Consider the following 26,842-nt stretch of genomic DNA (forward strand, 5'->3'; position numbering starts at 1 on the left):
ACCATACCTCCTAACCGTTAAAGCAGACAAATAAAAACAATGCAAATGTTTTTATAAAATATGCATTTCACGTTGTCAATGTTGAGGGGGGGGAGTCTGTGCATATATCTGTCTATCGTTGCCCACTTTACGATTGGCCACATTAATGAAATTTATTCACTCGCAAAGACCACAAATGAATGGACGGATACGGAAAACGAAGAGATGGACAGATGGCAGGAGAGAGAGATGGTACTATGGTATTCCATAAATACAAACCGCAGGCATTTTTTAATGTTTAACGCCGCTTTGCAATGTCACAGCATCAGTGACGCTGCCTCAGCCACACAGTAATTTGCATCCATCAGATACAGTTTTATTTCAGCTTATTAAAAAAAAAACCAACAGAAAATATCATTAAAAAATTCTGCAATTTGCATACAAATCACGTAGCTGCCGCAGAGTTTTGGCAGAAAAACAAAATTCGCAATAAGCAAAAATATTTCTTGAATGAACTTGCGTCAGCGTGAACTTCAGCAGAGCTACGTATGTAGATACATTTGTATCTATATAATATATAGAGATCAGGGTGATTCACATTTGTCTCTCTCTCTCTCTGTCTCGTTGTCTCTCTCGATTTCTGTGAATGAGTAACACGTTATGGAAATAAAAACAAGATACTTTCGCTGCTGAGACGAGATCTAATTGCTGGTCTCAATTAGTCAGAGACACAGACGCGTGTGGGATGTGTGTGTACCCCCTCTATCCACCCCCTCTGGCTAATTGTTTCAGATACATTTCTGCCATGGTTAGATAAGGGGCATCTGCACTCTGTGGAATGCGCAGCAAATGTTATTTGCACAATTAAATTCATTAAAAGTTACGCTTATGGCACATTTTAATTGAACCAAAAAGCAAATACAACCAAAACCAAAATATACAACTTTGGAGAGAGATTTTTAGTTGGAAAACGCAGCTTAAAGATGCAAACAAACCAGAGGGGTCGCAGGACCAACTTTCTTCCTCTACTTCAACTGCTTGACAGATACTAAAACTGTGATAAAGATATAGATGGACAGCTACAATTTGTCTGACCCCCTTTTTGGCATTGTTTTATTCCCTGACAATTGTTATGATTATTTCTCATTCATAATTCTCTGACACATTTCCACACAGCAGATAGCAGATACTTAGCCTCCCCCCGACAAAACTTTCCCAAGTTTTCGTTTCATAATTGTTGGCCAAAATGTCTTTGAACCCACCCCTCTGTTTCGGGGGAAATGTGTTAATGAGTGCGCTTCAAGCTCTGCCCTCATTGACGAAACAAAAAATACACAAAAAAAAAGAGAGCATTACGAAATCTGAATCCGACTTTAATTTCAAGCACCGAAAACTTTTGGATTTTCTCCGAGCGCTTTCGCAAAGTGAAACGAAAAGAAAACCAAAGCACACTCAACTCTACTTTTTACTCTCTTTTCTGTTTAGTTTTATATATTTTTCCTACGGGGGGAGATAATTATATTTTTTATTTATTTAGTTTTGTGTCTAGTGTCTGAGGGTTTTCTGTGCTAATTAGATGGCGGGGGGGGCGCTGTACAAGAAAAAGAGGCCAATAGAGGGTCAAGTAGGAAGAGCAAAGCGGAAAGGTAATTACTAGAAAATGAAGCAGCGAGTTCTGTGGGTTTAAGGTTATGGCTTAAGCTGTGGCCAGAAATGATTAATAATGATTAAAGCCCAAAACTACAAAACACTTCCGCTTATATGTAACTTAACAATAGAAATTTTCCAATTGAATTCAGTTCCCCCCTATCCAATCTGCTGACTAATGGAAATTCTTTGTGGCAAACTTCTCAAGTGTCAAACAGCATTTTCACTCTACATGTGAACCAATTTCTTTTCACTCCTTGACATTGACACACAGGCGGAGACAACTTTTACCCAGACCTCAATTACAATCAATCACACATGGCGTTTCTCTGTCCACTGTCTGTCTGTCTCTTTGCCAAAAACCAAAGCCAAAGCATTCTCTGGCCAATGGCCAAAACTGTAAGCAAAGATTGCGTGCGTGTTTTGTATGAAAATTACAATAATAATAGACGAAAGAAAATCTCCTTTGCAAGAGAAGTTGTTGTGGCCTGCTTAGTGCTAAAAATTTCATTTATCATAAACTTCTTCCCGCCAGTCTTTTGTGCCTCCTTTGTGTGATAAAAATGACAAAAGACTGTGATTCCTGCCCCTGTCCTGTGCCTGATCCGTGGTTAATGATGATTACAATCGGTACGGGAGCTGTGGGGCGGGCGTGTCACTTGTTTTCCTAGTTTTTCCTTCAGATTTCACTCTCGAAAAAGATTGAGGACAAAAGTGGTTAAAGCGGTTTTCCGTAGCGCACCGCAAAATGTCACTTTTCCACGTTTCAAGCAGCTTTTCATTTTCATTTTCATTTAGCGGAAAGTGCAACAAGTTTTGCGCTTGAAAAAAACCAACAACAAAAACAAACGAAATGCATTTGGCATTAATTATTAATTTGTGGATCAACGAAGAGCGGGGTTTGTCGGTCCAGGAACTGCCTGCAAAACGAAGGAAAGTTAGAGACTGAACGATATAAAATACATCTAAGATACAACCCACACCGAAGAATCTTCTACATACTCGTATATCAAACACTTGACTTTGCACTCGCAGACACAAACCATTCATCATGCACTCGGTGTGAGTGTGAGTGTGAGTGTGAGTGCGAGTGCTGGCTGCCCATTTGGTGGTGGCTTCTTGCAGTCGTGAGTACATGACCCACTTGAAATATGCATGGAAAAATCAATGGAGCTTACAAAATATTTACCGCCCATTAGCACATCATAAAGAGAGAAGGAGGAGGAAGAGAGATAGATTCCCGTACTCATAGATACTTCTCACGTCTATCTATGTCTCTCGATGTCTTTGAGAGTCCTTCAGGGGCTGCCTCTATGCTAATCAGACGAATGTCGTGGGTAATATGAGACTTCTTTGGGCAAAAAGACTTCTTTCATTTCTTATGACATGTGTGACAACAGCGGAACGAATAACACATGTAAGACTTCTGTTTCGACAGGGGGGGGGAACTTATTTATTCCACTGAAGTGGCACAATGGCAGGTCTTTGATTGGTCTTTGCAGGAAGCGGCTCGCATGTTCTTTAGGTCAGAGACCACACAAACCGTAGTCCCATAGTTCCTTAAAGAATCAATATTGTGCAAGTCTTTACTGCAATTTAAATTATTTATAAAGAGAGCAAAGAGAGGGAGAGAGACCCTCCTCCTTGTGTAAATCTCTGCCGCCCTGCCTGCTGCAGGGGCTACAAATGAGTTGGAAAATTTCTTAAGAATTGCAGCAGGTGCCAGGGCAGCGACACGGCGTTCATTAAGGACATGTCTCACCGGCAGGGACAGCCACAACGTATCCTACAGATACTTATACCTTGTCTTTCTTTTGTATATTGGTTTCACCTTTTTTTGGCATGCATTAACCTTAATGAACTCTGCTACTGGTCGGGTTCTACCTGAGACCTGCTTGCTATTATAAATAATTGCACAAGAAAAATGTTTCAAGGTAGTGCAAAAAGTTTCGCCCCCCCGCCCACGCAAACTCACACACACTTCCCCACTCTCTCTCTCTCTCTCTCTCTGTTAAATGACAATGGGAACTCCTCCACCTGGCATAGTTCTCACGGCCCGAAGGGGGCAGGCAGGCCAAACAAAGTGAACCGAGTTGCGTTTGTCCATTGTTTATGGCTGAGAAGATGCCAGATCATAGATGGGCAGGTGAAAACGTGCGAATGAGAGGTAGGAAACCCATCGAGACTCACTGATCAATAATCTTGAAACGAAAGAGAGATCTTGGGCGGTAGAATAGGAAATACTGCGTGCAGGAAAAGGAAGTGGAAAAGTCGTTTAAGCCTGCCCTTTATCTATCAGCCTCTACTCAGCCTCTCCACACCAAACCCAGCCATCATTCAGGTGTCAAAAGTATTCCCCATTTAGTCTCACCTTTCGACTAATCATAACAAGCCATAAAGCAGCGCCACACGAATTTCTGTCCACAAAAAAAGTGTGAAAACCGTACGAAAAAATGATTGACAGCATATTTAATTGAAGCATTGACCAAGGCAGAGTTTGAGCATGGAATGGCTGTCATGGAAGCTCTTGTCAGCTGGCAGTTAGTTAACGCAGCGTTCAATCAAATGAAAGTCTAGACAAAAGACGAGACGAGAGACCTGCAAAAAAGGTGGCCAAGAGCAGGAGGCTGCACGATGTATCCGATGATGAATGACTGTAACTGAATGAACTTTAGCCATAGGCTATGGCTGATGAACCCAGCAGTAGATTGACAAACCGAAAGATACACGTAATTGAGGGGGGGAGAGACTTTTGACAGGGAAAGAGTAGAGTCAAGTGTACAGGCTTTTAGTTTGCGGTTTTTTGCGAGCCAAGCCTCTGGCTTTGGCTAACAAAAATCTCGTTAATATTCACTGGCTAATGTACTTCACACCTTTGTTTGTGAATCCATCCGAAGTGTATTCGTGAATCCGTGAATCAGTGTGCGCTAAAAGTAGCCGAGTGTGGCAGATGCCCCGCCATTCACTTCCTCGTCGACGTCGCGCGGTGTATTTAAATTGCTCATCAGCCGCACAACAGGGTACAAAATAAATAAAACAATATTCTAATTTACATAAACAATTAAAGGCAGCCAAGCGAGCCAGAAATAAACCCCACCAAATAGCAGCAGGGAGGGAGAGAGTGAGATATAATTTCACACAAAAGATTATTGCACTTGAAAAAATGCGCCAGGAAAATGGGAGGTAAAACTATGCACTGCAGAGTGTGGCATTTGTAAATGGTTTCAATTTTAATGTGACAATTAAGAAATAATTACTCATGCCTCGCTACGGTGCGTACGACACGCGGTCGAACGAGGGAACGGGCATTGGTGAACGCCTGACCTTAAAGATATCGCGAGTGTCACTCGCGCTCTGTCCGTCTGTGCGGTAGTCACTCGTTCGCCCACACTTTGAGAAAGAATGCGGTTAGGTTGTGGATAGCGACTAGAAGGTACCATATAGTCTTTGAGATATAGATTTATAGACAGAGATATGTTTGGATAGAGGAACCATCCATTCCCCAGCTGAATCTACTTAGAAGTCCACTTAATCTTTGGTTATACATTCACCTACTATAAAGATTCTCTCTTCATCAATATACCCTTTCGTTTACCTAAAATACAGAGCACTAGAGACAAATAAATAAATAAGTCGGTTGGCACACACTTGACTTGGAGCCAACTCGATTTTCAGTTATTATAGAACTTGTTTTGGGTCTCTCTCTCTCTCTCTGTCTCTGTCTCTGTCGTGCTCTCACGCCTCGTTACCGAATGAATCGGTCAAGAAAGATATTTTTGTCTGAGAAAGATTTATAACATAATCATAAAATGCATTTAGTGGCCTCGCAGGTGTTTCAGTTTTAATATTTATTAAATATTATTATGAATAAATATCGAATATACAAACAGATTTGTTCTTTTCCTGTGATTAGCTGCTTAAGCGGATTGGCGCGACTTATAGCCCACTTATATGCCAACAATTCCATGACATTATGATCTATGAAATTGTTTGCCTAAGGTCTCAATGCTCTTTGTGAGCTTTGTTTACCTTTTTAATCTTGAAATTATATTTTTTCGAGGTTTTGGCTGTGGATTTTTTACTCTTTTTAGCTCTAAATTAATTTTGATGCATTTTTCATGGGATGAATCGAAGGTTTTTCCATGTTCCTATATATTTTCAGGTGAGTTTCAAATGAAGAATACAACGCTTTGGTATGTGTGTAATACCAGGCAAGATCAAAGGAATATGCTACTCCGGGATACAGCCAATAGTCTGCCATAATAACTTGTATCTAGATACATTTGAGGCAGCAAATTTGAGCCATGAACAGACAGGCAGAACCTCCCCATGGGAGGGAGAAAGTACATAAAATCTTTTGCAACAACAACGTCGCTGTCGGTAGGGAAAGAAAACTCGACTAAAATTCGCAGGCTTGCAGTTTTTCCGCTGCTGTCAGAAATACAGAGAAAACACCAGAGAGAGAGAGAGAGAGAGAGGAGCGGCTGTCGTTCACATGTGTTGCACTCTCGCTACGTGTTCATGTTGAATGTCATAATCAGGCAAGGCAGCAGAACAGGCAGTGGCAACTGCCACACACACACACACACACACACACATTGAGACATTCCGAATGTTGTGCGGGTATCTAGATACAAAGTTGAACTGCAAACAGCATGTGAGAATTGTGTGTTTTTGTTTGACGGGGCGGTCCCATGCTTAGGCGTGACCTTACATAGTTGCGGCTAATAGATACGACTACAGCATACACCAAACGAGTATTCCTAAGATACACATTCATCGAGGAGAGAGAGAGAGAGAAAAAGCGGGGCGCTGCCACCTCAATTGCAACACCTTACAGCTCTCGAGGAGAACCGCATGGCTTTTTTAATTTATCGAAGACACCCCATGACGCCATCATTGGCGTCACTAGGGTGCGAAGGGAGGAAGGAAGGAAGCTGTGACGGGTGTAGAATCTGAGAGACTGCTGTGGAAAATATGTATAGAATTTTAAAAAATAAAAGAGGGAAATTTTTTGGCACAAGAGAAGATCGGTTATGGAATACTCTATGTTTGAGTGAAAAGCTTGGATTAAAAAACATTTATTTAATTCTGGAAAAAATGATTTTAAGCTATAGAAAAAGGTTTCTTAAAATTCTTAGAAAATTATTAATCATTGTAACTGCTGAAGTTATGCGGTTAGATCATAGTTTGAAGTACTATTTGAGGGAATGTATTCAAGATATAATTTATATACAATTTATTCCTTTAGGTATGTATAACTAATGATATTTTAATAGAAGAACAGAAGATATTTAATAGAAGTAACACAAATTTAATTTGATTGAATCCATACCCTTTCCAAAAACTGATGCAAAAACCAGCAGCGGAACATTTAGGCCCTGTGCATTGAGGCAATGGACCAACACTTCCTGCCTGTCGGCCCAAGTTCAAGGGCTGCTCTCTTGCTTCTCTTTCCACTTCTCATTTCCCTGTCTTGTCTTGCACACATGGCACACAGAAAATGTTTAAAAACTCTTCTGCTGTGTTCTTTGCTTTCCCAATTTGTTTTTGGCAGACCCAACGGCGCGTCCAGGGCCACCTCTAACGCGTAAAACCATGATGAAGATGAATATATTCTGAGAAACCACGAGAGAAACAGCATAAATTCTTGTTTTCTGAAGCTGCAGGATCTCTGAGTCTCTCTCTGTGAGTGATTTTTCGATTTGCTTTCAGAGCGCGAATGGCACCCCGTTGAGAAACGTTCCTCGTTTTTCACAAGTGCATTTGAAAGGAGAACAAACTCAGCTTGACAGACAACAAAAAAGTATAGAAAATACGAGCGTTGTTAAGGGGAATGGGTTAGGGAATTGCCTGAGAAAGTTGTGTGATTTATAGTGGCCGAAAAATTAGACAAAATTCTACGGAATTTCTAATAGAACTAAAGTTCGAAATTCCAGCATAAATTCCCATGAAACTTGACCACAAATGGTCGATATTGCCCCACTGCCTCATTCTTTATTCATTTAGTTACCACACGCCCATTGAAAGCCAGTAGAGGCAGAGATTTCAGCAGCCTCTTTGGTTGGTGCTGTGCGCCTTGAAGGTCGCCTTATTAACACATAAACCATAAAAGCCAAAAACCGTAGGCACATTTTTGGCCAACAGCAAACGGCAACGGGGCAACGGCATACGGCTACGGCAGAAAATCTGCTTAGAATGGCCCACATGTGTGTCACGTCACGCGGCAGACGACAGACGACCAACGACAATATGTGCAAAAGATACACAGCCACACAGACGCTCAGATACTTTTTGCATGTGCTCATAGAGAACACAGACACAGCCATACAAAAATACTCAAACAGAGACTTGGGCTTGTTTTTGCCATATGTGATGCAGAAAAAACAAAACAAAAAATGTTTGGGCGGCGGTTTGACTCTGTCATGAAAATCTTTGGCTCAACGGCAGAACTTTTTTTTTCGAAAATAGTCGTCAATGGATGTTGAAGCGGTTCGGTTCGATCGTGAAAGATACAATATAGAAGATATTTATCCGTTTTTCGTTTTATTCCTATGTGTTTGTGTGAAAAAAGAGATACAATATCGAACTCCTCTAGGGAGAGATCTTTGAACCATTTGCAAATATGATTTTCCCCACGGATTGGCATTGGGTAAGCCAATATTTGCGCACCTTTCCAACTCTTTTTTTTTCAGATTTTTGGTTGACTTTCAAACTGCAAACATTTGAACAGAGTTTTCTTGTGTTTTTCCAATTGTTTCAACATGTCTTGTTGGGCAAATTGAATTTTCATTTTCATTTTGCGGATTATATTTGACTTTTTGTTCAAACAAAAGTCTGTTTCTCTTTTTGCTCTTTTGATGTTTAAACTGCTCCTCTTACCACCCAACCAGCAAAAGTCATAAATACTTGCTGTGCTCTCAACTGGCAACAAAAAAGAGGGATATAAAATATATATTTATTAAATAAAAAGCAGGCAGGCTCTGGTCTACCTTTTCACATTTGCCCGAACCCCTATTCCTGAACTTTTGCTTATTTTTCCACTACCTCTGCTACATTTTTCCCTTTACTTTTCCAGCTGTTGCACAGAGATTTTCACTTTGTTCTTTTGACTGAACTCCACCAATGAAAGGCGTACCCGTACCGTACAGTAGTTTTATTTCATAATTAAATTAAAAAAGTTATAAAAGTCATTGACTTTTGTGGCTGTTTGCCTTTTTGAGATACTTTTGTTGAAGATGCTTTTGCGCCATTCAATTGTTTTGATTTTTTATTATTAGTCATTTGAGCTGATGATTAATAAAGTTTTATGAATAGAGACGATTGTTGGTTAATGAAATATTATCTAGATTTTCACTTTCTGCTTTCAAAAATATTTTCTTTTACTAAATATAGTACCAAATCTTTTCGGACTATAACCCACATAAATTACATCAGTAAATCCCCAATAAAAGTTCCAACAAAATGTAGGCATAATTTAGAACACACACAAATAATAAAAATTTAATTTTTCAATTATAATTTTCATCACGTTCTTGCCATGTAAATGACTTGCCCAAAATGTGTATGTTTCGGGGTCCACCATTTGTGGTTTGGAACCCTATCTTTGAGGCCAACGGAAATAAAAAAATTGTTGATAAATGTAGGAGTACTCGTAAAAGAAAGAACCATAATTTTTGGATGAATTTACATATTTTTTTGTTTTTTGTTTGATATGACAAATGTCTCAGATTTTGCATTGGCATTGGCTGATTACACGAAGGGAAACCGCCATAAATCACTCAACTTTGATGACTATTAATAGAGGGGGAACAGCAGATGTCGAGAGGTTGGGCTCCCTCCAGTGAAATCTGAAGAGGCAACAGTTCTCTGTGTGGGCATCATCGAAACACCAAAAAAACAGGGTGTGAATCCATCAAGAGATGTTATTGTATCTGGCAGTGCAACCTCAATTAAAAGCCTCCATAAAAGGGGTCTGGCCTGGCTGGCTGCCTGGCTGTAGCTGAAGCTGACTGTCCAGGTAATTATATAAGGCTCCAACAACTGAATGCACAATCAAAAAGAAATACCAGAAATATATTATACTCGTAAGAGTAAAACCCGCAGCATAAATAATCAACTGAGCCAACTCTGTGTGCAGCAGCAGCTAAAGAGGAGGAATTTCCAGCAAATTGCTTAAATTTTCTCACACACTCACACAACCAGCGACTGGCTGAAAACTCCATAAAAAAATGACACGAAATGCAATGAGAAAATTAGGGCATTATGACATTGAAGTTATATAATTATTTTGGAAAGTTGCAACAGGAGGTACAGAAAAACTGCAACAAAAATTAGCTGTTGGTTTGCGCGCAACAAAAACACAATCTCGAAATTAATCAAACAATACTTAAAAATCATGCCAACATTATTCTGACTTTTAAACTTTTGTTTTACCAGTTTGCATTTGTATCTGAGTGTCTGTCTGTGTGCCGTGTGCTCTGCTAATTACAATTAAATTAATTATTATTTAAATACATTTATTATTCATTTAAATTCTACTTAAACAATGATAAAGAATTCATAATATATGTATGTCGAGCAGTACATACATGTCTTTAAATAGCAGACTGAATAAATAGGTAGCGGAATGAACCGAGACACAAAGATAATTCCTGAATGAAAGGCAAATAGAGGTAGGTCTTAGCAGCCACAGCACAAAACGTTGCAAGATAAGAAAGATAAATGTATGGGCTTAATGGCACTTAAAGTTGGTACCACAAGGCAGTAAAGTATCGTTTGAGAATAGTTTTTTAAATAACAATTTATGAATTTAGAGAGGGCTTTTAGATGCGCAACAGAGGTGCCGAAATATTCAGTAAGTTTTTGCATGGAAAATAGAAGCTGGGACTCGCTTTTGTGATTTATTTTACTATTTTACTCCCTAAACTCAAATTTTCATAGTTCTGCACATCACACCACATTATGTTTAGCCAAAGTACTACTTAATGGCCACCCAATTATTCTACAAAAGAATATTGAGTCCTCAAAAGAAGATATTCCATTAGCTACTATTTTGACACAGTTTTCCATTTAATTAAACCCAAAGCGATAGCAAGAAACCCCCAAAAAAAAGTACAAATATCTGCCAGCCAGAAAACGAAATTTTATTTCCACCCACAAAATAGTTGGCCCCAATTTCCGTTGGTTAGAGAAGGGGCAGGAGCAAACTCATTTTCCTCATTAAGTGCAATGGCTGCTGCACGTTTTTCTCTCCTTCTCTTTGGCTCTGCCTGTCTTGCTCTAACAATAGTTTTTAATGCGCTAAATTAAGTTTTGGAGCTAAGTTTTTTATACCTCATTCTCTCCATTCCGGGGATCTCCTTTTTCCTATTTACTGCAGAATTATCTCCACAGATTCTTACCATCTCTTGTTGCCTATATATTTCCCTTCTGTTCTATCCCGCTTTCTCTTTCTTTCCCTCTGTCTTGACCATATTGAGCTTGAAGTTGGCTTTTTGTCTGGCCTTTTGTCTGTGCTCGTGACTAACATTAATTTCGGACCAGTGCCAAAGAGAACTGGCTAAGAACTTCATTCCATTTATAGGATAGAAGAGGATAGGATTCGAGATGCCACACTGCCGATAAAACACGAAAAGTATCTTCAATTTCAGCAGCCCCAAAAGATTTATTGACTCGTTTCGGGCATTTGGCAAAGAGTTTTTTTTTTTTTGCTCGGCAGAAATTGTTTTCAGCTACCAGATTTGGGGTGTCTCTCTGTCGCTTCTGAGTCTCTCTATCTCTCAATTATAATTCGATTTTCGATTCACGCTTTTGTCAAATCGCAAATAAAACGAGCCGTTAGCATTTTGATGGATTTTTCTTTGGCTTTTAGCCTTTGGGGTAAGCATCTCATTAAGATTTTTGGTGGAAGCGAAAACGATTCGATTCAATTCGATGGGATTCGATTCGTTTGCTGTTTTTTTGTTGTTTTTTTTTTTTGCTATTTTTATGACTTTGAAATTCTTGGGGCTTCAGCCTTCAGCGTTTTAAAGTTCCAAAATTGAGTTATTAAATCGAAAAGATTTAAATAAGTTGTTTATTTTTTAAGGGAAATACAGTTTTATTGACAAAGAAAAATCAACGAAGATTGGCCTAGCATTCAACAGATGGTTGGAGCATTTTATCTGCTGTTTATTGTACGTTTGGGAACATTTATTTCGGTTTGGTTGCCAATTAGATTCATCCATGTTGGTAGATAGTTGTAGATATTCCAACTGGGTTTCTAGATAAGTGTATTTATGAGATACTCAGTTGTAACTGTAAAACACTTTCAATAAATAATCCTTCTAGGACAGTATCGTTTTGAATCGATTACTTTCTACCATCAATCCTACAACAGAGATCTCAGTTCAATCTCTTTCCCTTACTTTTCCATTATACATCCATTCCACAGAAACATGATAATTACGCAGGATAAGCCCAGGAGCAGGACCTGGTTAACCTGCCTGCCTTGCCACATTTGTTAATGTAAAATATTATAGCACTATGGTGGGTATAATAAATTGCCTTAATGCTCATAAAGCCAAAACAACAAACCGCAGAACAACAAGCAACAGAATTTATGGCAGCAGAGAAATTGGTTTGGGGCAGCGGGGGTAAATACTTTTAGAGAGTGGAAAAGGGAAGAACGAGTGGCAGCTGCGGGGGGTTGAAAAAGTGGCGCAAGTGGCAGCGTTTTTAAAGCAACATTAATCATGGAGCTCCTTCAGTGCAAAGAGAGTGGAAGAGCCTCTTCACCTTTCTCTCTCTCGCTCTCTGTGGGAAATTGGCTTTTTTACGAGTAAAAAACAGCTGAGGCATACATAGATGTGCCAAAACATATACTCGTACATAAATATGTACATCTACTTTATAGTATTTTATTTTCCATAATTAAATCAACAAGAGTGCACAATCAGCAACAAATTTCATGCCCCCAACTCATTCTCTTTCTGTCTATTTTGCCTTTTGCAGCAATCCTTGCTGGCTGGACGCATTCCGGTGGCCTCCATGACGGGACCCATTAAGCGAGGACTCCTCTGGCAGCAAAGGGATCGCCTGTTCTCCCGCTGGAAGGAAAGGTGAGTAAGGGGCACAGGCTGAGAGGGGCTACCCATAAATGTTAAGCGCTTTTAAATTTACCTACACCGCAATCTGCATTCGCGGTGCAGGAGGAGCAGCAGCCAGACAGGCAGTGGATTGTTAATTGCAAAAATGGTCATAATTGACAGTTGCGCTGAATGCTGAAACGTACCTCTGCGCTGTGTCCTTTGCACGGTGTCCTCTGCCCTGCCAGATAATGCCAATTGGCAGCCCTCAAGAGTGCGAGGGCGGAGTCCTGAGTGAACGGCTCTTTTGTGTGTCCTGGCGCTTCATTTAATTGAAATTTAATAATGTTTCAATGCAGAATTTTCGTTTGGCTTTGCAGCCTTTTGCTCTTTGAACTCTTTGAAATATATATACGAGTATGGAACATTTATTATCGTTAATATTTCCGTGTGTCCGCTTATGCATGCCATTTTAATTGACATTTAATGACACCAACTGAGCGCCGGGTTATACTTTGATTTTATGTGTGAGAATATGCCAGAATATAATTGTATTTATTATTTTTTCATGGTTTAGAATTTAAATTTATAATTTTATTGAATGCCTAAATGCTAGAGAGCTCATTAGACGTTCCAAAAGTAATCAGTTTTGATAGGCACAATTGTTAAAAAATTAGATAATAGAAAGAAGAACACAATTTTATAGCTCTATTTTTCGCAAAAAACAGACTCATGCCATATGTTGGCTCTATCATCACTTTGTTTTCTTTGATATAATTACTCAACTCATTCGCTGATTATTCTCAGAAACAGAAACCGCCTCGAAACAGTTTCCAGTGATTAAATTCACGCTCATCTCTGGCTTAGATTGCCGCACCCAGAATCCCCTCCGCCAATGATCATTAACCTCTGTGGTTGGCCAAAAGGGAATGGCTCTAACCCACCCACCGAAGCAAAACAACAAACCGTTCACGTTTACCTCTTGGCCAGCAATTTTCTATCCGCAATTTTGCTTTTGACCACGTTAATAAGCAGCGAAAAGCTACCAACAGGGAAGTGAGCCATTAGCTGAAACCCAAACAAACCAAAACAAATTTAAAGCCTTTTTCAGAGATATACATAAATAAAAAATATTTATATGATGTTCTCATATGCAGAATCCCATTTAAAACGAGCTTGACTGGCTATGCATAGATCGATCATAAAAAAACGAGAAGGGACGTGTGAGACGCTTCTTACGCGTCACAACTATTATACCCAGCACTCAGTACTACATCTGTACCTTAGCGTTTTTTTGTCAAATTTTAAATTTTTTCTTCATCTGTCATCTACATCTTCAACACTTCTCACACCAACACGCTCCTTTAGCTCGCCACCCTCCCCTAGAGCCACACACTGCAGAGTCAGGGCAGAGACGTGTCTGCGCAAAGCAGAGTGTGAATGAGAGAATGTGTAATCCAATCGCATCCCAATTTGGTGATCTGATAGATATGGGCATTCCCTACGAAATGGCAGTGTGATGCAAAATTTGGTGGCTCTAGCTCTTATAGTCTCTGAGAACTAGCCGACAAACAAGACGGACAGACGGACGGACGGACAGACGGACAGACAGACATGGCTCGTCGACTCGTCTATTGATGCTGATCAAGAATATATAACGGAAACGTTTCCTTCTGTGCGTTACATACAACCGTTATTCGCACAAATACAATATACCCCATTTACTCTTCGAGTACCGGGTATAAAAAACCGATTTTCATTGCTGCAAAACGACAAGCGATAAAATCATAATCACACATTATTATTATCGTCTTCGGAAAGTCATAAAACCAAAATGCAAAAGGCACTGGCACCAGAGCATTTCTTTTTACATTATTGTTACACCATTTTGTGATTCATTTTGCGCATGATTTATGATTTATTAATAACAAATGCCAGGGAGATAAATATGTATAGAAAGTACTTTAAAATTGCTGTTGTTTGTTGACCTTTAACTGGAGATTTGCTGGCCAGATATTTTCGTACTCTAAGTCGTACATTTAAAGGTCACATTGGAGTCGTCGTGATTGGTTTTTGTTGAACATCTCTTTTTTCTTGTTTATTGTATCTTGCAGATACTTTGTACTTACTCGTGACTACTTGCATTGCTTCAAGAGGGCCTCGGGATCGGCCAATGAACGTGCCTCCGATATGGGACAATTTATATTTAAGGTAAGCTATGAGAAAATACTTTAAATTTTTTAGAAAATATAAGAAACCATCTTGCACTTTATTTTATACATATATTCATTGGGATGCAAAACTTTTTTATTTACTGCGCATTGTGCAAAATTCTATTGCAAGGCAGACAGAGAGATTTATGAACTTGAACCTGCTCTTTCAGAAGTCTCCGCTAAGATTTTCGAGTGTGTATGACTGTGAGGGAGACACACCTTCTTTTATTGCTTATAAATGAAGTGGTCTTTTTGTGGTTGACAATGCCCAGACATTGTCACGTTTTGCCATTTGAGAGAGATATATAGATGCAAGATCTATCTATCCGATTTATGGGCAATAGTTTCCTTAGTAAAACAAGCAGAGAGAAGAATTTCAACTTCTGCTTTGAGGATCCAACTAATTGGCTAAAACTGCTGCATCTGCTGCATGTTAATTTGGCCAACCATGCGCTCCAGAACCCCACACGACACGCCCTAAGGGGCGCTGCTCACCCCAGCATTAGCCCATTACGGCCCCCAACCCTACGTACCAACTTTTCCATGAAAAGTGAGCAAATACGACAGAAAAGACTACGGGCAAAACACAACCAGGAACAACAAAATGAAAGAAAAACAACATAAGTTGAGAGGGAAAAATTTGAGCTGATTATTGAGGTTCATTATTTGATGCTCTATTCTTGATGTAAAATTACGAAAATTTCTAAAAAAATAAATCAGAATATAATGGAAATTTAAGCCCTTGCTGCTCTCTACTGTCTCTCCTTTGTAAGATTCATTTAATTTCTTTATACTTACCCTTTGTTAGTGTATCTGAAACACGATTTCATAGCCTCAGCAACTGAGGCTGCCACTGCCTTTTGTTGTTGTTGTTGTTGTTTGCGTTTTTCTGCTGCTTAAACAAATAAGGAAAATGCACATAAAAATGCAACAAAAGCAAACGCCACGCCATTCGCAAAGAGATCATGGGAAAATTACTTGTATCCCCCTCCTTCCCTCTCTTTGCTGCTTTTTGCTGAATTTAATTTTATTTTTGTTTAAAATTTGATGTTGCTTTCCGTTTTTGTTGGCACTTTTCCGGCTAAAATCTCCCTTAAAAGCATTGTCAATACATCCCCAGCCAGCTAGCAGGTTGTTTAATTTTAAATTAAAATACACTTTATTTGTTTGTTGTTTTCCGCCAAATAACAAAAGAAAAAAAATCTTTGTGTTGCTGTGCGGGCAATTTTCCAAAGTAAATAAAAGTCGTGGAGCGAGGGCAGGGAAGAAAAATAATGACAGGTGGAACGATGCCCCATGCGGGAGATTAACTTGTTTAATATGTGGCGGAAAATATTTATAAAGAAATTTGGCAGAATTTAAAAGCGCAATGAATTTTGTTGGCCAAGAATATGAACTGAACATGTGCAGGGAAAATTGTATATTTGGAAGTGTATAATTTGAGAGGAGCAAGCGATCCCTAAATTTACTTTTTGCTTAGAATATTTCAAAAATTATATTATCTTCCCCATGTAAATTTCCAGCTGTATAAAATCGTGATATCTTTCGGATCGTTCAATTTACATATATAATTAATCCAAAATCTTTAAAGACCCATAAACTACACCTAAATGACCTTCAAATTGAAAACCAAAAAAAATAAATGCCACCAAAAATGGCCAACGAAACATCAAAGACAGCCACCCACACGCACCGAGACACACGCCTTAGCAAATACAACAACCATGGACAATCGAAAGAGACAGATAGAGAGGGTTTGAAAGAGAAAGAAATGCTTGTTGCTTCATTGGGAGGAACTCAACAGTGAAGGCGGCATCACACATTTTATCTTTTCTTTTGGTTGTTTCTTGTGCTTTTTGCATGTTCATTGATGTTTTATTGACACTACAGTGATTCAATGATTCAGTATCTCAATATTGTCAATATAATCAACTTAATCAATTAGGTGGAACAGAGACAGAGACAGAGGAGAGTGTGGGTGAAAGGCGACAGACAGTTCCTCTATCTAATTATTTAATTTGATTTTTGCATACATTTTCCATAACCATTTTCATCGTCTGGCAGATGAAACAGAAATTTGTCTGCTGCTGCTGGTCTGATTGTCGAGGGAAATCAATCGAGAATAATTACAGGTGATGAAGATAGAAAAGGAGAGAGGGGGGCATAGGAGGGGAAATGGAAAGGATGAGAGATATGCAGGCATGAGAGTGGCGTCTGCCCCATCTGCCTGCGGGCTGCGGGTTCATTTTCAATTTTCTTCTTTACGCTGAGAATTTTTGCAGCTCTTTGCACTCTGACAGTGATTGAAATCAATATTGATTTTCATCATCAGAGTGCTGCATAGAAATGGGGACTAGGCAAGGGTAGCTGAAGCATGCCTGGGGGAAATGCACTTTTGCACCTGTTTCCAACATTAATGAGCATTATTAATTGGGTTGCACTGAAGGACCTTGGCTGGCTCTATGATAGCCCTGCAAAGACTGCTGAAGTGTTTAACCATGTAAAAAAAGGTTGGAGTACATAATTAAAAGGTAATCATTGAATAGACAGGGATAAAGCTACAAGAAATTGTATGATAACTAATTTAAATTAATTAGATGGAAATACATTAACAAAGTAAAATAAAATTATTCCAGAGATGCTGGGGTATGTCTGAAGAATTTCTGCATTAAATATCCATTCACACCACGCTTATTGTCCCTTCCTGCAGCACATACTATCATATTATAATACAAAATATTTGCTTTCCAATAAATGTTGCTGCAATGCCAAAAATCCCGTAGCTAACATTGAGGCTTTGTGTTCGTTTTGACAGCTCATGCCATTAAATGTGTCAAAATATACAAGGGGCATACAGGCAGCGCGCGCAGCAACAATGCAATTTGTTCATAAAATCTCATAAATATCAATAATTTATAATAACAGCAGGCAGATCAATGTCGACCTTGAACGTTGGTTGGAGATTTGTTAACCGAAAGTAAAATGGAAAATATTCAAAGCAACTATTGTGGGCTAGGGGTCTATGGATTTGTGTAGTCTGAGGTCAGAGTTTTTTGGGGAAAGGGTTAACAAAGGTCAAAATAGAGAGAGGAATCGATTGAAATAGATTGTCAAAATTATCCAAAATATTGGAAATATTTGATTTTCTTGTCTTCAAGTTTATTTTGAACGTTTTCTCTGCACCATCAAAAGTTGCTGTAATATTATAAATATTTTAGTTTGATGTATCTGTGAGATGTATGCGCCCACACGAGACATATTTTGGAATATTACTCCCCAAAGTGAGCTCCCATTTCGATCCCTTTTGATCGTGACATGATGAGCAAATCCCTCGACACACTCGAAAGAGCAATCGTTTTGGCCCCAAACTTGATGCCATATTCCATCATAAAAAGTGAACAGAGCTCCGTCTCCCCGTCCCCTACAGTTCTTAAAGAACTTAATTATGTTGGCCATTAGAAGAGCAGAGAAAAAGCGAAGCAAAAATATTGAAAGAAAGGAGGAGAGGAATAGGGGAAAACTTACAGAGGCCGCATAACTTGGCTAATTGCCACACGCTGCTGCTGCTGGTGCTTCTGATGCTGCTGACATATTTGCCTAATGGCCTCCGCATAGTTCTTGGCCATAATACTTGGTAGAACAGCAGGAGAGGGGGAGAAGCAGTTGAAAACTTTAAGTTTTTACTCATAAAAAACATAAAAATAAGTTCAATACAAAGTTTAACATGTTAAAAAAGTTGTTCATGGAAGAGCCTCCTGGCCTAATGACTTTTAACCGCGTTGCAAAATGACAAAAAAAGGGGGAAAAAAGAGAGCGACACTTAATTGTTGCATTGTTGGGCGGCAAAAGTTGTTCGAGGGATAAACTTCTTGTTCCTATAAATAATTGAGCTGCAATTTATTCCAGAGATTTTTACTAGGGAAATCTATATGTGCATAGGTGTAGAGAGGAGGGAAATGAAAAAATTGCTTTTACGGAGTAAAAGATTTGTGCTAGAAATTGCAGGAGTTTATTCCAATCTGCAAGATTTTTGAGATTTATTTGCAACTTTAAATTTTAGAGTTGTGGGCCTTTCTTGGCGATTTTATTCTACATCCAATGTCTCTTCCCATCAGATATAAGTCTTAGCACTCGAATAATCTAAGCTTTAAGATTTCCGTGGCAGTTCCTTTAACTAATTTCAAACCCTGACCCCATTCGCACCCGCACCAGTAGTTCCATTGTTAATCAGCCCACACTGAGCCCCCACACAACTCTTTTAGTTTTTTAAGAACTAACTTTAACTTGTTTAACTAACGATTTTCCATTGTTCTTTCTTACTCAGGTCAAGCTGGTGGATGTCGAGAAGGTGGAGTGGCTAAATCGGCGCTCATACAGCGCCATTGGACTGTTGCTGGGTCGCGAGGGTCGTGTGCTCTTGCGCTGCGACGATGGCCTCGAGGATTGGTTCGAGCTTTTGGAGGTATGTAAATCATGAATAAAAAGGCAAGTTGGATTTAAAAACTAACCGCATATTTCTGTTAGGAATGCACTATGACCTCCAAGGAGCGACGACGAGCCTTGAAGATTGCCCAGGGACCGCGCTCGAGAGCCTCGCTGGCTGCCCCCGTGTCGCATGCCTCGCTGCAGTTCCAGCACTTTGGACTGGGTGGCACCTACTCGAGTGCTCTGGATGATTGGCTGATGACGAATGGAACGGGTGGCGGATTGGCACGCCACAAGATCGGAGCTGGCAGCCTGAACGGCTATGGTGGCGCCAATCCCTTCCTCTTCTCCGATTCGGTGCCAGATCTGAGTGCGCTGAACAACGAGAACCACAACCACCACTTGAGCGGCATCAGCACGAACCACTCGACACCCCAGAAGATACCCCACCACAGCAATGCGAATCTCAGTCGGTACTCGAACGGCTATGCCTCCGCCCAGAACAGCATCACGCAGGGCGGAGCTCTGTATGGGTCGCCCAGGCGCATCTTCATCAACAGCAGCTTCGGCAGCAATCAGGTGGTCGACGAGGAGACAGAGGAGGCGGAGGTTCAACTCCGACGTCCCAGGCTCTTCCGCGGGGTCAGTGCCACACCGGACAATGGCAATGAGCTGGACAGGGACTGGCTATACCGCAAGCCCCGAGCGCCCACCGATATGCGGCACTCAGGTGAGTCTTTCCCCTGTTTTTGCGCAAGTTTCCTTTCCACTAATCTTTGCTGTGTTTTGCAGTTCAACCCATGCTGCCCACGGGTGGAGGAGGAGGATGTGCACCCAGCAAAATCGAACTGGACTGCTCGGCCCATGACAGCGGCCTGGATACGCCACCGTCCACGCATCGTCCGTCCAGCTATCGCGAGGCATCCCGGGACAGCACCGAGACGAACGGCAGCTCCTCGCGCGGCACTCTGCTGAACAATGGCTCGCCAGCAGGCAGCTTTCGGGGCAAGAAGCTGAGCAGCCAAGTCAGCAATCTCAACCAGCTGAATGCCCTGAACGGTTCGCGCTACTCGGTGCAGGACCAACGTATCCTCAAGATGCGCAACAACGAGGAGGAGCGCTGTGCCTCCATCAAGATGGCCAATCGACTGAATCAGAATCACGAGCAACCACAGCAGCAGCAGCAGCAGGCCTCCTACGATCCCAACCAAAATCGTTACTATAAGAATGGCAATGCCACGCCCCCCACATCCCTAACGCCGCAGCACACGCCGCAGCATAAGCTGCTGATGATGCAACAACAGCAACAGCAACAGCAGCACCATCATGGCAATGCCAATGTCAATGGAAATGGTGCCGCGTTGAATGGCAACACAAATGGTTCGGCCATATTCCGGGAACGCTACCAGCATCCGGCCTTGGCGGCCATCATCAACGAGGCCCAGGGCCTGAAGTTTCGAGGTAGGTGCATCGGTTTTCCCATCGCCACATGGCTCTGATTGCACTCCTCTCATAAAACCCTCTCATTCGGCATGCTATCCTTCCACTTTGGTTTTGATTTCCACATTTAATTATAATTTACCATTACAATTACCCTTAAGATTTGCAACACAAAGCGACTGTCCGTCCATCCATCTGTTTGGGGTTCTGTTAGCGTTTCGATTTTTCTTTGTCCATGGTATCAAAGGCCTGCTGTCTGGGGCTTACTCTATCTAAAATTGGTTGATCTAACTATCAAAACTTCAGTTAAACCTATAACGCGTCATGCAGCAGTGCCATAAGGTTTCTGTTTCAGAGATGATATTCGAATTGCAAAGGAGATCAAAGGGAAACTTTTTTTGACCCTCGGCACAAGGTTTCCCATCAAAATTATTCATGAAGTCCTATCCAAATGAAATGCAAGCTCGTAAGGCCTACGTAAATGAAAGATAAATCCTAGAAACTTCCGATGGAATGCAACGCGCGTCATGCAGCAGTGCCACACGGTTGCCTTAGTAGTTATCATTGCACATAATCATTCACTACAGCTAACGCCACCCAAGCACCCACATTCAACTCCAGTCTTATCGAATATATAAATAAATATATTTATTTATTTTTTTTGTAATTTTCCTTTTTGCATGTTAAACAATTTAAAGAAGAATCGGAAAATATATGGTAAAGCAAGAGAGAGTGAGAGAGAGAAAAGAAAATGTAAGAAAAAAAGTGCATGCCTCAAACACAAAGAGAACACGAGCAGAAAGACAGAAAGACAGAAAGACAGAAAGACTTCCTGCGTCCCATAGTGCATGAGACAAGATCGGGAGAGATACCCATAACGGTATACATATATGTATGTTCCACCAATTGTAGAACGCGCCTATTCGGACAGTCAGCAACGTCGCCTGCTGAACAACAACAATGGGCCGGCGGCCATCCAGCCAGCCTCGCCGCTTGCCCAGAGGCGGAATAATGCTGGGAGTGGACTCGGCGCTGGATCCATCTATGGTACGCCCACGCGTGTATAGCGTTTGCAGGTCTAAGGAATGGCCGGACGATGATGGCGATGAGAAGACCATTCCGACTAGATGTTTAAGTGCAGTAGCAGAAGTAGAGGAACGACGAGTCATGAGTAAATGAAATTAGAAATTTGCATAGAAAATACGTCAACGAAGTAGCAATAAAATAAGTGTAGTAGACTCTTAGTGTATGTGTGCTCCAATGTCCAGCTTTACGTAAATGTTTAAATAAAATATAAATATTCTAAAAGGCAAACAAGTAATAAAAGTGTATTGGTTTTTGGTTCGTCATCGTGGGAAATGTGTCGCTGATTATGGAGAAAGTGGATAAAAAGGGGAAATATATTAATTTTATAAATAAGAACTTAAAAGGAGTACAAATTATATTAAATGTTGGCGGTAGTACAAGACTTGAGCGACTGCTGTCCTTAAGTTCAGCCGAAGACACGGGCATATCCCTTCGTGTCATCAAATACAACCCTGTGGCCTCACGAACTGCAACGCTGTGAGCGTACGAAAAAGCACACTGCGAGCAAGAGAGAGAAACAGCAGGGAAAAGCGCGAAATCAAAAGCTCCGCAAAGGATACACCAAGGAATCCAAAGAGAGAGTCCACACCGATTATAAAGAGCGCCAACCAGTATGTCCATGTGTGCGCGTGTGGAAATTAGCTTTTTCGGAGTCAACAATAAAATTTTCATTCAGCTTTGGGACGCATTCAGCAGCAGGCAGAAGTGGCAGCAGCAACAGCAGCAACAGCAGCAGCAGCAGGAGCGCAGGAGCTAAGAAAATCTCTAGAAAAAACCTCGACCTCGGCAACAGGAGCAACACACAGCAACAGAGCGAGCAACCAGGGAATAGAGAAAAGAATGCGAAGTCGCACCGAGCTGGTGACCACCACATTTGTGGAAAGCGACGAGGAGGACTACAGTCCGGACGACGATTCCGATTCGGAGGAGGACTGGCGCCCCACCAAAAAGCGACCACCAAAGCAGTCGCGTGTCGGTCTGGCCGTTGCTGGAGGCTCAGGAGCTGGAGCTGGAGCAGGCGCTGGCGAGGGCAGTCGCAAGCGAAAGGCTGCTGGAACGGCAGCGAAGGCAACGAAGCGTCGCCACTCAAAGCTGGACAGTGATGACGACTCGGAAAACGATGATGATGACGATGACCTAGAAACGGATCCCAGCGACGAGGACTTTGAGTATCCGCTGGCCAGCACCTCGAAGCGGCCGCAAAGTCTGCCGCCAAAGAAGCAGTTCGTGAAGCTTCACCAGGTGGATCTGTTGATGAAGAAGGCGGACCTACTCGACAAGGACTGGATGAAGAACACTCGCCTGTGCCTCTGGCGCAAGGATGTGCAGGCGAGCCTGTTGCAAAAGTTTCTCAGAGTCAAGTCGGAACCAGGCGAGGAGCAGCTGCTCTTTACCTCCAGCTCTGTGGTAAGTCTCGGCAGTTTCTCCCGCTGAAGATGATGTAATCTCTTGGGTTTCCTCTGTGTGTGTGTGTGTGTCAGTATTCCAGCTGGGATGAGCAGCAAATTGGCGACTATTTGGAGGTAAAAGCCAACTGCTTGGATCCCAACAATCGCCGCTTCAAGCTGCACGACCTAGAGGGCATCATGAAGGTGTCGCAGGCGCTGATGGCGGAGCAGCAGGACACCGACGATCCGGAAGATGATGAAGGCAATCCCGAGGATACCGAGCTGGAGGCAGAGCTAGAGTCAGAGCCAGTGCCAGATTTGGATGAGGAGGACGAAGAAGACGAAGCCCTCGACGATGAGGAGGAAGAGGCCGAAGACGAAGGTCAAGAACATACCGATGAAACGGATCCATAAATAACATAGAAATAATCCTAATATATATACAGCGCGGTGAACATTTGCGATTCTTAGCCGCGATTTAAACGTAAACAGTTGGCCAAGTTAGCATTAGAGAGCGAGAGAGTGGGTATTCCCCGCTGCATCTTCGTGGCTGCAACTTTAAATTTAATTTAGTAAATTAATGCAAGAAAAAACCAGAAAAAACCGAGACATTTTTAGAATATCCCTTCAAAAACTTTGGCGTTTAAATTGCAAAACAAAATCGAAAGTCATAAGTCAAAGGATAGTGTGTATATAATTTACAGGATATATCAGATATATGTGTAGTATCTAGGCGGGGGTTGTCTCGTGCGCCCCCCTCTCTTTCTCCTGATTTCGAGGATATATTTGTGGGCGCGCTACCGACGGCGCTCACCCTTGACGGTCTTGCGCTTCTCTTTCTTCTCCTCGCGCAGCTGCTTCTGCTTCTCGCGATCCTCCTTGTCCTTCAGTTTCTTGGCCGCACTGTCCTGGCGCGCCTGTTCCCGCTTCTCCTTGGCCAAGGCCTGCACATCGGACTTGTTTGTGTTGCGTGCCACAGCGCCGCTGTCATCATCGCTCTCCGGCTCCGAGTGCTCATCGTCATCTCCAGGCACAGCAGTCTGCAAGGCAAAGCACATGTTAAGGATTTGCTCATGGATTCGAGACGGTTGGGGAGGAAACCTCTGAATACTGCGCCAGAATCTGCTGCTTGATGCGGCGCTCCTCTTCGGTGTATTCGCGCTCTTTGACGGCGGGTTGTTGCAGCTTCTGTTGGGCCAGCAGCTTGGCCAGCTGGCCGTTCACATCAATGTCCAGGCCCTTCTTGGGCGGCTCATCGGTACTGGGATGGCTGTGCAACCATTTCTGCATTATGGTGGCCACCAGCTCATCAATGTTGGCAGACTGTTGTAGAAAGTAGCAATTAGCAGGCTTGGATTCATGGCCAAGTCCTCAGAACTCACTCCGGTTTCGCTGAGAATTCCCTCGAGCGCCTCGGCCTTCTCCTCTTCCGACTCCTCGCCATCGAGTATGCCCACAATGTAGGAGCCAAAGACGCCCTCGTCTGTGTTCAGCTGGCGCAGCTGCTCGTTGAGCCAGCTCTGGAATTCCTCGCTGGCGCTCATAGTGTGGTCTCCCGGTGGGCGGATGGGTGATTCAGTCTAAATCCGGTTGCTCCAGCCAGCCAAAAAATGCAGCCACTAAAGGCAATAAAATTCGGCGTGTTGTAAAAAAGTGTTGTAAAACACCGCCAGCAGCCAGCTGTTTGAGGAATAGTCAATTAGCCCATTGTAGACCTGTGGGGTTTTTAAATTTGTGATGGAATTTTATTAATTTTTAAGACTTTTAATGAATGTTGTCTTGGTTATATTTGGTTTTATGCAAAAAGAAAGATTGAAGCGACAAGAAACATTTCTAAATAGTAGTATTACCCACATTTCAGCGCAGGCTGCTCACTCGTTTAAAAAGTGCGAATTCGAATGGGTTAAGTTTCATCACTCACTCGTGACACTAACCAAATACCATTTGGTTAGTGCTCATGGTTTATGGTATCAGTATATTATATGAGTATTCACAACATTTTTGGTATATTCTGGAATATTTTTGATGAAACAGACAGTGTATTAAAAACGTTTGCGGTATAATATTTACTTTTCGGAATAACCAACATTTCAATTTAATCTAGTAATTAGTCCTACAGGGTATCAAAAGCCACAAATGCATGTTTTTCAAATATCCCTCCCACTTTCGTAATATCCGTAACTACTGACTTTTTATACCGTGGGAAACATTTGTTAACGGTACGGATCAGCAGCATGCTGCTCCGCATGAAGTGATCAGCCCTGTTCCCCAATAAGCCAACATTTTGTACCCATAGGGAGGCGGATATCCTCGAATTCAGGAAAATTTTAAAATATCAGGTTTCAATCAATGTGTTGGAGATCCACCTAACGAAATTTTGCAGATTATAGATACCGGGAATGTATCTAAAAACCCCATGAAAAAGTTAAAAACATGTCAATCCAAGATAAGTCATTAAAATTTACCTGAATGAGAGTAGGTTACACAAAAAACATTACATACCCTACAACCGGTTAACATGCAACAAGTTGTCAAACACGTAGCGTTCCATGACCACCACGTAACGTTTTATGCTTTTTATGGTGTTTTCAGTTTTAAACTTACTTTGGAAACTTTCCAATAAAAAGAAGACCTGAAAACTAGTCAAACTTGTGGAGAGTTGATCATTTAATCGGATAAAACTATAATTTTAGCGCTGAGAATACTAACTTGCTAGTAAAATTAAAGAGAACATCAAAATCGAGGAACATTTTTTAAGATATGCGGTAAAATTACGGTATATTTTCATAATGAGAAGGTAAATTTCGGTATGTTTTTGATGGTCGTGCGGTATATTTAATCGATAAGTCAGCGGTCACACTGCCTGCTGCGCTTTTTTGTACAGAACTAAAAATATTAGTTTTTGTGTGTTTATTAAACAATGCATAAATGTCCCCGTTTGGTTTCGTGTTAGTTTCGCGACGTTTGCAGCGTAAAAGTGTAGTCTATCGATTAATTGTTTCGCTAGACAATTGCAAAATGTTTACTACGTTAAACTGTTTCTTACGGTTCTTACGTTATAGTGCGTGAGTGTGTGTGTGTCTCTCTGTCGTTGCTTCAGTGCTCGTACGCGCGTTTCCCGCCCCCCAACCACTCCTCTCACGAGTGTGTTTCATGTCATGTTTGTCGCGCTGTAATAATTCGCAGCCCCCGCCGCTCCTCTTCTCCATACGCCACACGTCTGCGACACCTGCGTTGACGTCGTCGTCGTCGTCGCGCTGTCGCCGTTTGCTGTCGTCGCCTTCGTCTTTTGTTTATTTGTTGCACTGGCGGACGCCGTTATAAACAAAAAAAAAAACCAAAACCACTTCACAGACGCACGCACACACAAAGCCCAACATTCACACACGCATGGACACTCGAGATTCCAGCAACAAAACGCGCAGTTGGCAACAAGTGGAATAGACATACAAACATGCACTTGTATGTATAGTGGCGTGTGTGTGTGTGTGTAATCACAAGGCGACTTTCGGCAAAAGACCCTAAAAACACCCGTCCCCAAATTATTTAGTGGTGGAAAGTTACGATTTTGAATGAATTATAAAGGTATGTAAGT

The 26,842-nt window shown here is 41.5% G+C and overlaps 3 protein-coding genes across 9 annotated transcripts in view; 2 read left to right on the forward strand and 1 right to left on the reverse strand.

Annotated features, from left to right (window-relative positions):
• The window catches only part of LOC117587756, a 49,047-nt gene extending 26,957 nt beyond the window's left edge, over positions 1 to 22,090 (forward strand). For 3 of the 7 annotated variants that reach the window (XM_034278685.1, XM_034278681.1, XM_034278684.1), the window contains 6 exons: positions 12,622 to 12,728; positions 14,810 to 14,906; positions 19,233 to 19,370; positions 19,433 to 20,063; positions 20,126 to 20,794; positions 21,686 to 22,090. In XM_034278685.1, the coding sequence (XP_034134576.1) occupies positions 12,622 to 12,728; positions 14,810 to 14,906; positions 19,233 to 19,370; positions 19,433 to 20,063; positions 20,126 to 20,794; positions 21,686 to 21,840 (1,797 nt within the window). In that variant the 3' untranslated portion in view covers positions 21,841 to 22,090. Of the gene's footprint in view, positions 1 to 8,229; positions 8,279 to 12,621; positions 12,729 to 14,809; positions 14,907 to 19,232; positions 19,371 to 19,432; positions 20,064 to 20,125; positions 20,795 to 21,471 lie in introns of those variants that run through there. The other 4 variants (XM_034278686.1, XM_034278687.1, XM_034278683.1 and 1 more) reach the window with 4 other exon arrangements.
• A 396-nt stretch (positions 22,091 to 22,486) lies between these two features.
• Positions 22,487 to 23,846, forward strand: LOC117587867 (protein bfr2). Its single transcript, XM_034278834.1, has 2 exons — positions 22,487 to 23,266; positions 23,341 to 23,846. The coding sequence occupies exons 1-2, from the start codon at positions 22,700 to 22,702 to the stop codon at positions 23,659 to 23,661; spliced, it is 888 nt and encodes a 295-aa protein (XP_034134725.1). The 5' UTR covers positions 22,487 to 22,699; the 3' UTR covers positions 23,662 to 23,846.
• Positions 23,847 to 23,915: 69 nt separating this feature from the next.
• LOC117587868 (coiled-coil domain-containing protein 43) lies at positions 23,916 to 24,900 on the reverse strand. Its single transcript, XM_034278835.1, has 3 exons — positions 24,630 to 24,900; positions 24,349 to 24,570; positions 23,916 to 24,287 (listed from the first exon to the last, which is right to left on the reverse strand). Exons 1-3 carry the CDS (start codon positions 24,789 to 24,791, stop codon positions 24,045 to 24,047), a joined length of 627 nt encoding a protein of 208 aa, XP_034134726.1. The 5' UTR covers positions 24,792 to 24,900; the 3' UTR covers positions 23,916 to 24,044.
• Positions 24,901 to 26,842: the final 1,942 nt, after the last annotated feature.

Source organism: Drosophila guanche, unplaced genomic scaffold (assembly GCF_900245975.1).
Source record: "Drosophila guanche unplaced genomic scaffold, DGUA_6, whole genome shotgun sequence".
Classification (NCBI taxonomy): Eukaryota; Metazoa; Arthropoda; class Insecta; order Diptera; family Drosophilidae; genus Drosophila; species Drosophila guanche.

Bases quoted from the DNA above. Each gene is read 5' to 3' on its own strand.
- LOC117587867 (XM_034278834.1), top strand. From the start codon at position 22,700: ATGCGAAGTCGCACCGAGCTGGTGACCACCACATTTGTGGAAAGCGAC. The intron at 23,267-23,340 runs GTAAGTCTCGGC...TGTGTGTGTCAG, and splicing joins TCTTTACCTCCAGCTCTGTG to TATTCCAGCTGGGATGAGCA.
- LOC117587868 (XM_034278835.1), bottom strand. From the start codon at position 24,791: ATGAGCGCCAGCGAGGAATTCCAGAGCTGGCTCAACGAGCAGCTGCGC. The intron at 24,571-24,629 runs GTGAGTTCTGAG...TTTCTACAACAG, and splicing joins GAATTCTCAGCGAAACCGGA to TCTGCCAACATTGATGAGCT. The intron at 24,288-24,348 runs GTTTCCTCCCCA...TTTGCCTTGCAG, and splicing joins TTCTGGCGCAGTATTCAGAG to ACTGCTGTGCCTGGAGATGA.